At 42.2% G+C, this 16,000-nt stretch overlaps 1 protein-coding gene across 2 annotated transcripts in view; it reads right to left on the reverse strand.

The window, feature by feature from the left end:
* The window catches only part of FAT2 (FAT atypical cadherin 2), a 108,730-nt gene that overhangs the window by 13,229 nt on the left and 79,501 nt on the right, over window positions 1-16,000 (reverse strand). For both annotated transcript variants that reach the window (XM_072630769.1, XM_072630770.1), the window contains 5 exons: window positions 10,216-10,430; window positions 8,236-8,373; window positions 7,678-7,821; window positions 5,034-5,231; window positions 82-892 (listed from right to left, as the gene is read on the reverse strand). In XM_072630769.1, the coding sequence (XP_072486870.1) occupies window positions 82-892; window positions 5,034-5,231; window positions 7,678-7,821; window positions 8,236-8,373; window positions 10,216-10,430 (1,506 nt within the window). The remainder of the gene's footprint in view (window positions 1-81; window positions 893-5,033; window positions 5,232-7,677; window positions 7,822-8,235; window positions 8,374-10,215; window positions 10,431-16,000) is intronic.

The raw sequence follows: 16,000 nt of genomic DNA on the forward strand, positions 1-16,000 counted from the left end.
AGATTAATGACTGTCTGGGACTTAATCCTGAGAAATTAGGCCAGCCCCAGTCTTGCCCCAAGGACAAGGAGGCTCTCTCACCATTGCAAGAGCAGTTCAGTTTCAGGCTGTACTTAGGGGTCAATATACTAATCCTGGCTGTGCTGTAGGTAGACACGGCTCCTGAGTCCAGTTGAAGAGTCTCTGTGCAGCTGTGTTCCTGGCAGCCTGGGCCCTGGCATAGCACCACAGGAGCAGCTTTGGTCATGTGAATTCCCACGGAGTGCTCCATCTCTCTGGCTCGGCGGGCAATGGAGTCTGCCAGGCTTCGGGGCTCATGAAAAGAGCCAAGGGCATCCTCAAAGGCAAGGAGGAGGTCTATTCCCACTGCCTCTTCTGCAGGTTGCAGGCTCACAGGGTAAATGTGCTGACGCTCAAAACCCAGGGCACTGCCCAGGAACCTCTGGAGGTTGCGCCAGTGGTCACCCACAAACTCCTCTGGAGAAAGATGGCGAAACTGCAGTAGGACAGTATGTGCCTGGGCTTCTGGGGCTGCATGCCACACATGGACATGGACTCCTGCCAAAGCCACAAAGGTCCCATCACTGACATTGATGTTGAGGATGTAGTGGCCATGGGGCAGCCCCTCATTGGCAATGATCTTGCCGTCGGCAATACCCACTGAAAAGTAGCCACGGGTGGGCTTTTTCTCTGTTAGCCTATATGTTAGAGTGTCATGGGGATCCCGGTCAGTGGCATGGATCTTCCCTACCACGCCTCCCTGAAATGTCTGCTCCTCTGTGGTGATGAAGATCTCTAGAGGGAGGGCAGAAGGCGGGTACTGGCTCTGCTCTGTGACTTGGGCATTGACAAAAGCTGAAGAAGAAAGGGGAGGAACTCCACTGTCTGATACCTGTCAAGGAAGACCAACCACACTCATTAGGAATGAATCTGATGGATACAATGGATTCAGAGAAGCATGGGAAGACATATAAAACGATGCAAAGTGATATAATCAGAGCCAAGTAAACAATATGCACGATGTCTACAATGATGTAAATGGAAAGAACAGCAAAACAACTGAAATTGAATGCTGTTAAAAGGCCAAATTGGTCCAAAAAGGAGACATAATATGGGAGCTTTCTCCTTTCTTTGGAGAGGTGGGAAACTATGGGTATGCAACACTGCAGAATATCAGACTTTTCTGAAGTGTTGGTTCATTTTGCTGAACTGTTGGAGTTCTTTTTTTTTTCTTTCTTTTCTCATTCTTTGTTACAAGGGATACATTGGGAAGTGTAAGTGACATAAATAGAAAACAGATGAATAAAATTTTATTGACTATTTCAAGAAAACAGCCAATGCTTCCTGAACATTCAAGTACTTTTGTTCTATGCTGGCAAAGACACAAAGTCCCTGCTCTCATGCTATCCCTCAAAGTCTTCTACTGAGATGACTTCCTTTTTCATCCATGTCTTCAATGTCCCAGCATGCACCCACCTTTAATCTCACCATCTCTTAGAACTGTACATGCCTCTTCCCAGATCCAGAACTTTGAAGTTCTGTTCTCTGGCCACAGTTTCCTCTCTATCCATCTACTTCACCCATTCTCTCACTGATCCAATTAACCTATATCTCACCCTTATCACTTTCATTCCTTTCAGTTCATCTTGACAGCTCTGATTTCACTTATCTCCCTATTCGATCTTGGCCATATGGTCCACCCAGTTTCAGTAGCTACTACATTTCTGAGTATCCTCCTCTTCACATGCCACCATCCAATTTCTCTTCTTCTGCTCACAAATCCTCATTCAAAAAGGCCTCCCCTTAACCTTTCTGTTCCATGTAACTACTGTACTATCTCCCACTTTACCTTTACTGCTATCCTTCCTGAAAATGTTATCTGTGCCTCTACTTCCATACCACCCAGTCATTCACCTTAGTTCTTATAACTTGGCTCTCTTTCATCAGATGCCCATCACTAGTGCCAGATATTGTTGATCACTCTCTCCCATCGACTTCTCTCATGACTTCAGAGACACTCTACTTACTCCTCCTAAATGCTCCTTGAATTTTCTTGGCTCCTTCTGTTCTATTCTTAATATTTTAATGTGAGTACTTCTCAAGATTCTGTCTTTGGCCCTTTTATCTCTACATTTTCTCTCTTCTATATGCAATCTTGACCCCATAATCCTCTTCTTTGGGTCAACCTTTGGGACCTCTCTAGTTACTACACTAGAATCTTTTGCTTCCTTGACCTCCCTTCATCCACTACCACGCACAGATTCAACTACCACTGTTGTGCAAGTGACTCATAACATCTATACTCCCTGACTCTGACCTCTCTTTCTCAGTTCAGGACCTACATCTCCAGTCCCCTACTGGTCATACCCACTTGCATATTTCACCAGTACTTCAGTTCAATGTCTAGCAATCTGCTTACTCCCTCCCCTTTGAAATCTGCCCTTGATTCTAACTTTACTATAAGTGTAGCATCCATTCATCACTTTCCCAGTTCATAACCTTGGGTTGTCTTTGTCTCTTCTTTTTCCTTTATCATATGCTGTCAGTTACCAAAGTCAGTCATTTCTAGACATACATCATCTCTAGAATCCATCTCCTCCTGAACAATTGCATTAGACTCCTAACATTTTTTTACTCCATAAATTCTTTATTCTGAATTTAATGAATAATAAAAAGGAACATTTTCCTATGCAAAGACAAACAGAAAAAGAGGATTACTTATTATATGCAACTTAATTTTTTTGAGTGTTCATTTAACAAACTACTTTCAAAGCTGTCCTGTGTACCTATGTTCCTTCTATTCTCTTCTGTGTGTTTTCTAAAATGCTTCAATAACCCTTTTGCTTTTTTTGGAGGGGGGAAGGAGAGGAGACATCACTATCTCTAGCTCTCTTCCCAATCCACATATTTGCTATGGCCTAAATTTTATTTCTCAGGGTGGACCTTGAATCCAACAACCCTGTGTTTGGAGATGGGGAGCATGCTTCATCATCACTCTTCTGGAGTAGGGGATGATCATTGCATCGATCAAAGTTTTTATGTCTTTCACAATTGTTTTTCCTTACATTGTTGTTACCTAGTCTTTCTAATTTCCCCACTCTCTCCACTCCAATTTATTTCACTGCACATCAAATTAATCTAAATTGAGTAACTTCTTGGCTCAAAAAAATTCAGTGGCTTCCTAATCTTACCAAATAAAAGCTCTCAAACTGCTTTGCCTTGCATTGGAAGACCTTCACAATCGAGAGCCACCCTCTCTCATAGCGTTGTCTCATATTTTCCCCTCCAAACATTGTACCTTCAAACCAAACTACTCTCTGTCCGCTGACCATCTGGCTCTTTCCCACCTCTACACTTTTTTGCTCAAGCTGCTCCCTAAACCAGGAGCTTCTTCCCTGTCCCTGTTCTTTTGTTGAATTCCTACCAGTTCTTTAAAGCTCAACTCAAATGCCACCTCCTTTCACAAAGCCCCCTCACCCTGATTCCCCTGATCCATGATGACTTTCATATTTAAGTTTCTGATAACCCTTTATTTTGTACCTCTCAAATGAATGTATCATGTAGGAATATATATTAGGTTTACTTGTGTCTTCACTCAAGTCCTTGTCTGGCTTTCTCCTCTTGTGTCCAAAGAAAAGAAGAGCGATTATAGACCTCTAGGAGAGGGAGGGACCTTGGGTTCTTGAGTACATGGACCTACTTTTGCTTCTCTCCGTGTGGTGTCTATTCTTTCCTACCCTTGAGTGGAGTATTGGAAAGAGAATGGTCTTGTGAGATTTGAAAGGCTGACTAGAGGTCTACAAACTGGACAGAGTAGCCACTGCCAGCATAACCCCAAAGACATAGTCTGGCATTTGACAGACCCCACAGCCAAGACACCAGGTTCCACAAGAGGAAGCAGCTTTTCCTTAGCATCTGATAAAAAGCATCATCCAGAAGTGACCTAGGGGGTGGAGAGTGAATGTTTGATAGCAACTATTTTAAAATAGCTGCCTATTCTTCACAGGGACTGAGATGCTTTGAGAATGAAATGTTTGCATTTCTGTCCTTGCTATATCTTTTTAATAAATATCCTTTTTTTTTAACAGCCAAAACTAAAAATCCTCTTCTGATGTCTTATCCTATGAAGATAACTGTGGTTTCTCAAAGGTTATGCTGTCAGTGCAAGCTATGGAAGTTAAGCTGGAAAAGCTTTGGGTATGAGTCTGTTGACTGACTACACGTTTGTTTTCTTAGTCCAGCTTAAGTTTAGAGTCTCATCACCAGACTGGCTACAGAATAGCAAGATTTTCAGCCCCAGCAGCTCTTGAACACCATTCACTAAGTTGCAAAGGAGTTGTGATCTGGCATGGTATACCTACATCAACGAACTCACAGAGAAACCTGTAAGTACTGACATTAAAATATAGTTTCTATGTATGTCGTATCCCATTACTGGATTGGAAACTCCAAGATAATAGGGTTGGCCTAGATGATACCTAAGGTCTCTTCCAAGTTTAAATCCTATGATTGTTACCCTACTACACCTGGGCAGGCCATATCTGGATGACTGTATCCAGTTGTGAGGACCACATTTTATTGACAAACAGGGATGTGTCAAGAGGAAAGTGACTGGGATGATGGAGAGATGTGACACCACACTCTGTGAGGATCGGCTGAAGGAACTTTGAGAATGCTTAGCCTTGAGAAGACAAAACTTAAGGGGAACAAATCCCTATCTTCAGTTACCTGAAGACCTGTCATGAGGAGGGATTTCATTCATTCTGACCACAGAAGGCAAAAAGTAGAATCATGGGAGAGAATGCAAGGAGACAGACTTCATATATTAACAATTAAATCTGTTCAAAAGAGGAATGGGCTCCACTGGACATTAGGAAACAATAGGGACTATTCTTTCTCTCTCTCTCTCTCTCTCTCTCTCTCTCTCTCTCTCTCTCTCTCTCTCTCTCTCTCTCTCACACACACACACACACACACACACACACACACACACACACACACACACACACACACAGCACTAAGGAGATTTTTACCTGGATCTGAAGCAGATACTGCTCTTTGAATCTTCGGTTCAAAGCTGCTGCTGTCACTAGCCAACCATCCTCTGTGATCCGGAAGGCAGAACCGTCATTGCCCTCGATGATACGGAATGAGTATGGTGGCCCATTCTTTGGGGAGTCTCGGTCACTCAGGATCAGCTCCAGAACTCTGCTGCCAAGTGCAGCATTTTCCTGAGATAGTAGGAGACGTACAATTAAGAGAATGGGGGACTGCCTTGTCCTTTTTGAGCCTCAGTTTCCACCTTTGGACACTAAGCCCTACCTCCTGACTGCTCCCATTGTAAGGATCCTGAAAGGGACACTGAGTTTTTGATTCTTAGAAGCTCAAAGAATATTTTTAAATAAAATAATGTCAAATACAATCAGCTACTATTATGGGGTGCCTATTGTACAGCTCATGCTACTGGGGAGATTTGGAAATGTAAGGCATAAGGATAATTGGGGACTTAATCATTATATTCTCAAAGAACAATCAATAGAAGTAATAATTAATAATACTATATAATAATAAATACTAAATAATGATAATTAATATGTATCATAGAAACTTGAAGGTGCCTTAAAAGGTAAAGTGTCTGCTCACTCATTTTACAAGTAAGGCCCAGAGAAGGGAGGTCATACAATGAGTAATTGGGGGTTGAGGTGGAAAGGGGATGTTGACACTTCAATCCAAGTCTCATTTCCTTGGTCACTGTCCTACCCTACTTCTTTATAGAGTATTTTACAAAGTACTTTCACATTCATTATTTCATTTGATCACCATCTTAGTTCTTAAGTCTTTGAGGTAGGCACAGCAGGGATTTTTATCCCCATTTTATAGATAAGAAAACTGAAACCCAGAGATGGTCTCATGGCTAGTTATTATGAGTATGAGTTATTACATAGTAATTACATGTATGAGTTATTACATAGTAATTACATAAGATAAGTAAGGTGGTTCAAGGGATCAAAAAGCCACGTATAAAAGTTTTCCCTACAGGCATAAAGCTGCTACAGTAACTAAAGTCATTGCATTAACTGAGAAGTCCCATTATTGGACCAATCCACATGTCACAGTGCCTTAAAAGGCAGATATGTTGCCCATAGGAATTCACAACACAGAAAAATCACAATCCTCCTAAACTGATAGGTACCATATAGCTGGAACCTCTGGTAGGAGGAGCAAACTCCTGACTCTACCCCAACTACAGGTGTAGTAGAAAACATAATTGACTTCAGGTCAAAAGATTTCGATTCAAGTTCTGGCTTTGACCCTTTCTAGCTGTGTGATCCTGTGAATTCTCTTCATTTTCTGAGTCTGTTTCCTCATCTGCAAAAGGAAGGTGATAGCAGCTAGCACACAGAGTGCTGGACTTTGGGTTGGGAAGACCTGCATTCAAATGTTGCCTCGGATACTCACTAGCTATGTGACCCTGGGCAAGACACTTAGCTTCTCTCAACCTTAGTTTCCTCATCTATACAATGGAAATAATAATAGCACAAGATTACTGCAAGGATCAAATGAGATAATATTTATAAATCTCTTTGTAAACCTCAGAGTGCTACATAAATATTTATGTAGCTCCCCACCCCCACCCTTGCTGGGCTATCATGAATAAGTCAATTTCTAAACTATAAAGATCGTAGAAAGCACTGGCTTTGGAATCAGAAGACCTGGGTTTGAATTCTAGCTCTACTACTGTCTGAATGTGTGCCATTCACACATGACATTCTTTCTGGGTCTTTCTTGTTCATCTATAGAATGATGGGGTTGACTAGGATGATACCTAAGGTCTCTTCCAAGTCTAAATCCTATGATTGCTACCCTACTGTATCTGAGCAGCTGGGTGGCTCAATGGACCTGGAGTCAGAAAAATTCATCTTCCTGAGTTCAAATTTGGCCTCAGACACTTACTAGCTGTGTGACCCTGGGCAAGTCACTTAACTGTGTTTGTTTCAGTTCCTTATCTACAAGATGAGCTGGAGAAGGAAATGGCAAATGGCTCCAGTATCTTTGCCAAGAAAACCCTAAACAGAGTCACAAGGAATTATACAACTGAAACTAATGAATGACAAAAACCTCTAGGCAGGCCATGTCTGGATGATTGCATCCAGTTCTGAGGACCACATTTCACTGGCAGACTGGGATACATCAAGAGAAGAGTGGCTAGCATGATAAAGGGATGTGACACCTATCAGATGAAGGAAGTGAATGTGTTCAGCCTTAAGAGGAGAAAACTTAAGAAGAACACCATCCCTGTCTTCAGTTATCTGAAGACCTGTCAGGTAGAGGATGGATTTCACTTATTCTGAGCCCAGAAGGCAAGAAGTCAGAGCAACGGAGAAGAATGAGGGAGACAGAATTTGGCTTCAGGTACTAATAATGAGATTTGTCCAAAAGAGGCATGCACTTTACTATGATATTGGGAACCAGTAGTAAACTCCCACTTCTGGAGGTCTTTATAGCAGGGCTGGGACATATTGGAGATACTATAAGGGGTTGATTCCTGCTTCAGGAAAGGAATGGTTAGAAAAGATGATTTCAGAGAAACCTTTCAGGTCTGAGATTCTGTGATTCTACCAGGAGATGAGGTAGGTGGGGTCATGGGCTCAGGGTAACTCGGAAGCTCATCCTTACCTGGACTACGATGCTATAGTTGAGCTGGAAGAAGCGCGGGGGGTTATCATTGACATCAGCCACCTGCACATCCACTTCCACATCCTGGTACAGTGCCGGCTGCCCGCTGTCTGTGGCTCGAAGTGTCAAGAAGTAGCTAGAAGTCTAGCCCAATGCAGGTATGGAGTAGGGGATATTAGCAGGGTTGCAGGATGCTTGCTAAGTGCTCTCTCTCTTTTTTAAGGATACAACTATCTACAGTGGGAACCAGTTTCTGGGAGTTTAATGCTGGGTGGACTCCTAGAACTGAAACCCAGAGCACCTAGCATGTGGGGCTTCATCAGGAGCATTTGTTTATTCCACCAAAGGACCGAGCTCCATAGAGGTCATTCATTCTATCCCCTGGCATCCACATTAGCATTCCTAAGAGGAATGATGAATTGACAATGAGTTACCCTCTGTTCAAGGAGCAAGGGCATTGTCCTTGATCCAGATACTTTTATGTCCCAGCCCACGATGTGTGATATTAATTCCTCATTTTCAATTTTCCCAAGGGATCTGTTCTACCACAGAACTCACCTCCTCCCAGTCCAGATGCTTGGCAATTTGGAGTTCTCCCTTCTTAGGATGAATGGTGAAGTGGCCCAATTGGTCCCCTGCCACCAGGCTGTAGGTAATGGCACTGTTTAGGGGCCCATCCCCATCAGTAGCTGATACCTGTAAGAGGGAAATGACTTTCTGGGAGGGAAGAGACTGACCACTTTTTATTTCCTCAGTTTCCTCAGCTATAAAATAGGGATCATAACAGCACTTACCTCATAGAGTTGTGATGATAGAATAAAAGAATATTTGTAAGGCACTTAGAGTTCCTGGCAGATAGTAAGCACTGTATGAATTCTTATTCCTTTCCTTTTCCCTTTCCCAAGCCTGCCATGGGAACTGGGCTAGTTTTTCCTTAAAAGGCAAGAAAGCTATTGCGGAAACTTGATTGGTTCAGTGTTCTAAAGCTCAAGCCTTTGACATGACTTCCCAATCACAAGGGCAATTTAAAAGGCCAGTCCCAGAGGAACTAATGTCCTTCATATCTGATGGATGTTTCATGGCTGTGGGAGTCAATGCAATTTTCTAACCAAACAAGTTTCCATATGGAGACGAGTAGGGCTAAGTTTACTCAAACCAGCGTGATATCCTTGTTAGAGATCCTCTCCACTCTGGGGCTAAATAAGCACCCTTCTGTTACCGGTCACATGGTCTACAAATGGCTCATTTTATTCCAGTCCTGAACCTGAAGTACTAAATGAGCCCGAGTCAGCCCCAGCCTACAAAACCACGTGAGTCTTCCCAGCATGGTGCAGCTCAGGGCTGGACTAAGCTCGAGTCTTTGGTTATAAGGGAGAGTTTTATTGGGAGGAGAGGCAGTAAATAGGACATGCCATCAATGTTTAAAAAGCATGAATAAAACATTTATTAAAGAAAACAGTTAATACAGTATCAATTTATTTCTCTTTATGAAAATGAAAATGACAGATTTTTTATATATACTATTCTTAGTCTGACTCCATGTGTTCAAACACACACACTTTCAAGACCTGATGTTTATATGATACAATTTTTTAAACATAATTGAAAAGTGCTTTTTGTAGTCTCTAGGCACTGAAACTACTGGATAACATAGCCTTGGTACAGTAGGAAGAGACCACTGGACAGTGAGACAAAAGGCCTGGGTTCAAGTCCTAGATCTTGCTGGCCATTTGACTATGGGCAAGTCACATTTAACCTGCAGCCCCAGTTGCTTTATCTGTAAAGTGGGAATACTAATTGCCCTAATGGGGTATTGTGATGAAATGTTTTATAAATAATAAATCACTTTTAAAAATTATTATTACGTTATGAAGCTTTACTCCCACTTGCTTCTTCTGGATGCTGGAAGCTATTGTGTATGTGCAAGTACAGCTTGATAACACTAATTACAAGTCATGCAATAATGCATACAAATAATCTCATAGTGACTAGCATTTGTATAGCACCTTAAGCGTTACAAAATGCTTTACATATGTCATCTCCTTTGATAAAACAATGCTATGAGGTTGACGTGTTTGTAATAGATGAGGAAACTGGGGATGAGAGAGGTTGTGACTTGCCTAGGGTCCCTTGTTTCTGCCCAGAGTAAGGGAAGGGGCCACCACCCTTCTTTGTTTACCTCTCCTTTTTTCTCTTTGCCCCACAGAGCATCACCACTCTTCATCTCTTAGCTCACTTCTTGGTGTTTTGGACTACAGAGTCAAGTTGGTGTTGGCAGGGTCAGTGCAAAGAAAGTACCAGACCTTGTGGTATCACAAGTGTCAGGCATTGGCCAAAGACACTGAGATCTGCCACTCATACCAGTGCCATCTACCTTCTCCTAATCAAAGCTGACAGGTCTTCTGACTTTTTTCCTCAGGCCATTCTTGTCTTTTGATCTGCTAATCTACCTAGAGGTGTGAATGACTGAGACAAGGAAGGAATCTGGCTCCAAGCCTATGGTCAAAGGTCAGGAGTAGAGGGTAAGGTTGGGCTTACCGTGAGGATGGTCTCTCCCACAGCAACATCTTCCTTAACCTCTACACTATAAAGATCCTGAGGAAACTTGGGCGGATGATCATTGACATCAGTAATGTTGACTACAATCATGGTCCCATCATTGAGGGAGGGGGATCTCTTTCGGATGCACTCGATAGACAGGTAGTACTCTTGACCAGTTTCAAAGTCCAGGCTCCCATTGACATACAGAATTCCTGTTCAGGGGCAAGGGGAGATAAGGGTGAGGAGACAAATGGAATCAGGAGGAAGCAAGAGAGTGATTCCTCTCTGAGGACCAGAGCAGCAACCTATAGAGGCAAAGAGCCTTCAGTAGGTCATTCTAACCATTCCTCAACTGGTTTCAGTTAAGCTGCTCTAAATATATGTGTTCCTGTCTCAACTTAGAAGACCTTCAGAGGGTGTTTCCACATTTTATAGATGAGGCAGCTGTGAGACTCTTATCTAATCCTCCCCTAAGTCTTCCAAAGGGACTTTAATTCCAATGTCCTTTATCATGATGTGGGCACCAATGAAGCATGGACTCTGTCCATCTGTTATCCTTCACTCTTGATGACCCACTTCTTTTTCCAGTCACGTATCTCTTGGAACACTGTATACGAAGTCAGATTTTTTTCAATATATTGATCTATTTTAATTTTGTTTAATGTTTTTCTCTTCCTTTTAAAAAAATCTTTGCTCTCTAGGGATGACTCTCTAGAAGAGGAGAAGGATACAGAGGAATTCTAGGTGATATGAAAAAGAAAAAAAATCACAGTAAAACTTTTTTAAAGAACTGGAGCTGTTTAGTCTAAAGATGGAATGTTTTATTGTTCTGTGAAGTTTGAATTCAGTCAAAGGGCTGTACTTAAGGACCTAGAGGGTCACATATGGCCTCAAGACTGCAGGTTCTTCAACTCCATTTTAGGAGTAACAGGACAGGAGTCTTTAAATATCCAACAGACTATCATGGGAAAGAGGAATTAAATTTGTTCTTCACTTTAGAAGGCAAAACTAAGAAATAGGGAAAGTCACAGAGACACAGAGTTTTGGCTTACAATAAGGGAAAACATTTTTAACAAAGATAATATGGTGGAAAGAGTACTGGACTTGGAGACCTAGAATTCTGCTATTTAACTAGCTATATGAATGCTGGCCAAATTCCTTCAACAAGTTTTCTTATCTGTAAAATGGGAATAATACTACTTGTACCGCCTCCTTCACAGGGTTTATTGAGATAGAAAGGCTTTGTAAGCCTTAAAGCATTACATACATATTATATGTGTTTAGCCCACGCCCTCCTTCTGTTGAATCTCCTTCCTCCTTTCCCTAGGGGAGCAGGAGCTCCCTAGGCTGGCAAGCAGGAAGAGGAGGAAGGAGGGGTCAGAAGCTTCTGAAGGAGAAGACTGCTGTCACTGTTTGTCCTTCGTTCTTGAAGAGGACCATGACATCAGGAAGATGATGCCATGACTTGCAAGTGAATTGGATTTAAATGAGGAAGGGCAGTGCAAGGTCACCAGCCTCACTTTCTTCTCCCAAGCCAGCAGGGTCTGGTGGCCAGATCAGGATGACTGAAGATAGCCTTGCAAAGCAGAAGATATAGAAAGAGCAAAAGAGCTTGGGATGTCAGGGAGCAAGGAGACAACCCTGGACTGCTTCAGGAGAAATGGCAGGCATGGAAGAAGTCTGCACCTGGGCCTGCTTTTGAACTACATTTTCTGCCTATCATGGGACATCACAAGTGCTGATCAAGAAACAGCTGGGTCTCTTACAGCCCAGACAATGAGTCATCCACACAGGCCAGCAGCCAGAAGAGAGGACCAGAGAAATCCCAAGGAAAAGTAGTAAGGAGATGCCCTGAATTCTGAGATCCTCAACAAACTGGGCTCCAGAAAAGCCACGAGTGGAAAAACTTGGGGGGATGATTCTGAGTTTCCAGTGGTTGTAGCTGGTAAAGAGATCTATGTGTAGGCACCTGAACTGCTTAGGCTATGTCTATTGATTTGTTTGGGGTTGTCTGTGTCTAAGAGTTGCAGACACCTTTCCCAATGGGACAGTTATTTTAATGTATTTTACTTTTTTTTTTTTTTGCTTCTATGTTTATGACTGAAGGACTGAAGACCTGACAGCTTATGTGACTGGCTTTATTCTGCTTTGCTAATGTAACTGAATGGAAGAACATGAATGAAGGGAAGAGGGTGGAGTTTTCCCAGTGGTTGGGGTCTGTGCCCAGACTTTTAATGGATGAATTTATATAGACTGAGTCCCCAGACTAAAGAGGCAAACCAACACTAAGAAGACAAGCACTGTGACCTTGAAAGAGGAGGAGCTAGGGCATAGAGGTTACCCCCAACCCAAACCTTCTGGAGTTGGGTGGAGCACCCATGATATAACTTCAAGGTATTATCAATAATAGTGGTAATAACGGTAATAGCTAACATTTACATAGTACACCCTGTGTGCCAGGTGCTGCTCTAAGCATTTTATAATGATTATCTCATTTGAGCCTCACAACAACCCAGGGAGGTAGATGCTTTTATTAGCTCCATTTTACAGGTGAGGAAACTGAGTCAAACAGAGGTGAAGTGACTTGCCCAGGGTCACATGGCCAGGAAGTGTCTGGGTCTGAATTCAGGTATTCTTCTGAGTCTAAGTCCACTGCGCTAAACTGCTTCCCTGGTTCCTATTGTTGAGCAGAATTGGAAATGGCTTACAGGGAACCCAGTGGTTAAATATGAATACATATTATAGAGCATCCAAAAATGGGATGGACATCCTCATTAGATTATGAGTTGGCCATATCCGGAGGTCTTTAAGTGAAAGCTAGAGGAAGACTTGTCAGGATGCTATAAAGGGGATTCCTGCCTCAGTAGGGGTTGGATGAACCTGGTCACTAGGACCTCTAAGATCTCTTCCAATTCTGAAATTTTAAAATTCTTCAGAAGCTGAAGGTTAGAATGTATGAATTGGTGGGGGAAAGGATAAGGAGATAAAGAACGTTCTTGGAAACAGGAAAAGTAGCTTGAAGAAAAGTTCTAAGAGTAAGTGGGAATGACTAAGCTGTTCTGAGGAACAGGAACATTCAAATCAAGAACAAAAGACTGATGAAGGAAAATGCTATCCACCTTCAAAGAAGAGCTGATATGCATGTTTCTACACATATCAAATATCAAAATATATTAAATGTTGGCCTTCTCTTAATGTGGAGTTGGAAGGGAGGAAAGGAGACAGCTCAGAACTCAAAATGTAACAAAAAATTAATAAATTTTTTAAAACCTAATTTAATAAAACATTTTAAAAATTAATAAATTTTAAAATGTAGTGACAGCATTTATAATAATTATAATAAATAACATATGCACACAATAATAATAAATAGCATATACACAGGTATATGTGTATATACCCATATACACATATAGCTACACATATAAACACACAAATGTATATGTATGTGTATATAAGATGCATATAATATATGTCCTATATATGCATGTATACTATATACCCATATATACCATGTGTACCTATGATATACATATACACATGTGTATATATACCATACACATATATATCCATATATATATGTATCTACCCTTTAAGGATTTTGAAATGCTTTACATATATAATTCCATTTGATATGCACTGGTAAACATGAGAACCTTTGGTTTGAGGGTACTCAGAGTGGCCATCCTGCCTTGCATAGAGAGGATGTACACAACCAAATCTGGCCTAGAGATCTAGAATGTTAATTCATACCCTTAGAATCACAGAAAGGTAGAATGGCAATTCTGTAAAGAACCTTCTATTCCAACTTTCTCTCTTGACAGTGGAGCAAACTGGGGTCCAAAGACTTCAGTGACTTGCCCAAGTTTCTATGCTGAGCCAGAGGCAGAGCTGGGACTAGAACACAAATCTCCACATTCCCTGATCCTTCATTCTTTCCAGACTGCCCCTCCCTAGTGAGGGTAAAGAGGTGAAAGTTACAGTGGAAGTGGAGAGTATCTGGGGAACATTCAAATGGAAAGATGAACATGTCTAACCCTACCAGGAGAATGAGTTCAGTAGTTTAGTAAAAAAAAAAAAAAAAAAAAAAAAAAAGATCCTGAAATAGAGAGGATTGTGGCCTTCTTAGGGAGGGACTGTTTCTTTGTTTTGTCTCTGTCACCCTGTGATACCTAGCCCAGCTTTACACAACAGTGTCTCAATAAATGCTCATCAAATCACCGACAGCCTTCGCTGGAGATATGGGGGCATCCTGTGTGATGAAGCATAGAGAGAAGCATTCAATAATCAATGTTGAGGGGGTGAGGAGAGGTTCCAGCTTCAAGCCACAGAAGAGGAACAAGAGTCTTGGTGCCCCCAAAGAAGGGGAACACAAAGAAAGGGCACAAGAGGCCAGACTTCAGTGATGTACTGCTAGATGTTAGTGTTTTGTTTTCCCCAGCCCCTCACCCTTAGTCCTTGAACCCTGGTCCTCAGAGGGGGACTAATAGGAAAGAGTTAAGAGATCATTGTACCCATTCCCTTCCCACCCCCACCCTCAAATACAGGCAGAAGGCTTGTCAGTTACTTTCTTGTTCTAACTTGCTCTTCCATACTCATCCCTCATGGCTCTGTTCCCAGAAGATTCTATAGCTAAGAAAGCAGTCAGGGATGCCAAGAAGATGCCCCAAGTCTACAGAAGATCTGCCTCCTTTTTTTCTTCTCTCAAGGTCCCAGGAATCTCTTCCCCCTCTCCCTCCACCCCAATCCTCTCCCTCACCTTCTTCAAGATAAGAAAACATGATATAAAACCAAGGGACCACCTATTTCCTTAGGGAACCTCTTTGGCTAGGGGCACAGCCTCCCTAGGCCCCATAAAAGAGCTTCTCACCTTTCTCCCAGGGATAGGGATGAACAATGACTGTGGCTCCAGGGGAGCATGGTACAGTAGACTGGAAGACAAGTGGACCTGTGTTTGAATTCTGATTCTGTCACTACCTGTGTGAGACCAGGGAAGTCATTTACTTCTCAGGAATTCATTTCCTCATCAGTAAAATGAGGGGGTTGGGAATAAGGTCTCTTGCTGCTCTATTTTCCTATGAATAAGAAGACTCCTTCCTCACTCTCTGCTGTGCCCAATCCTTATCTGAATGACACCTGCAGAGACCTGCATTTGTTGTGAAATGCTCTGTACTCTTTGAAACTTCTCTTCCAAGTTACCTGTTAATTTTCTTTTCCCATCACCTTTCCCCCAATTTTCTACATTTTCCTCAACCAAACACATCTGTCCTCACTTCCGTGTTCTGACTATAAAGTCATATTAGTTCTGGGAACAGCAGTGGGGCAGGGTCTTATGAATTACCACCCATTGGCCATCACCCCCACTTCCACCCTAGACCACCATAGAGCAAAACAACAAGGCAAGGTGTTCTCTCATCAGCAGAGAATAGTGTGGTTGAGAAGCACCAAAGTAGGGATGGAGAAGGGGTCTGATCCCCTTCCACCACCCAAGGCTTATTGACCCTATGACATCTACGACTGGAACTTCTCTTTCCCTTCCCTCACCTCTTCTTTGGCCCTTTCCTTCTCTTCATCTTTTCTCTTCTCTCTGGTCTTCCTTTACCCCATCTGCCTCTCTAACTCCCTCTTTTCTGCCTTTCCTTCATCCCCCTTTCCCTTTTTCTCTTCTCCCTTTTTTCTTCTTTTTCTCTTTCTCCTTCTCCTTTTTCTAGGTCAATGGGTGACAAGGGATTATCAGACCAAGAAAAGACTTATAGATCATCTAATACCACTGATCTGCAGG

The sequence above is a fragment of the Notamacropus eugenii genome, chromosome 1 (genome assembly GCF_028372415.1).
Source record: "Notamacropus eugenii isolate mMacEug1 chromosome 1, mMacEug1.pri_v2, whole genome shotgun sequence".
Taxonomy (NCBI): Eukaryota; Metazoa; Chordata; class Mammalia; order Diprotodontia; family Macropodidae; genus Notamacropus; species Notamacropus eugenii.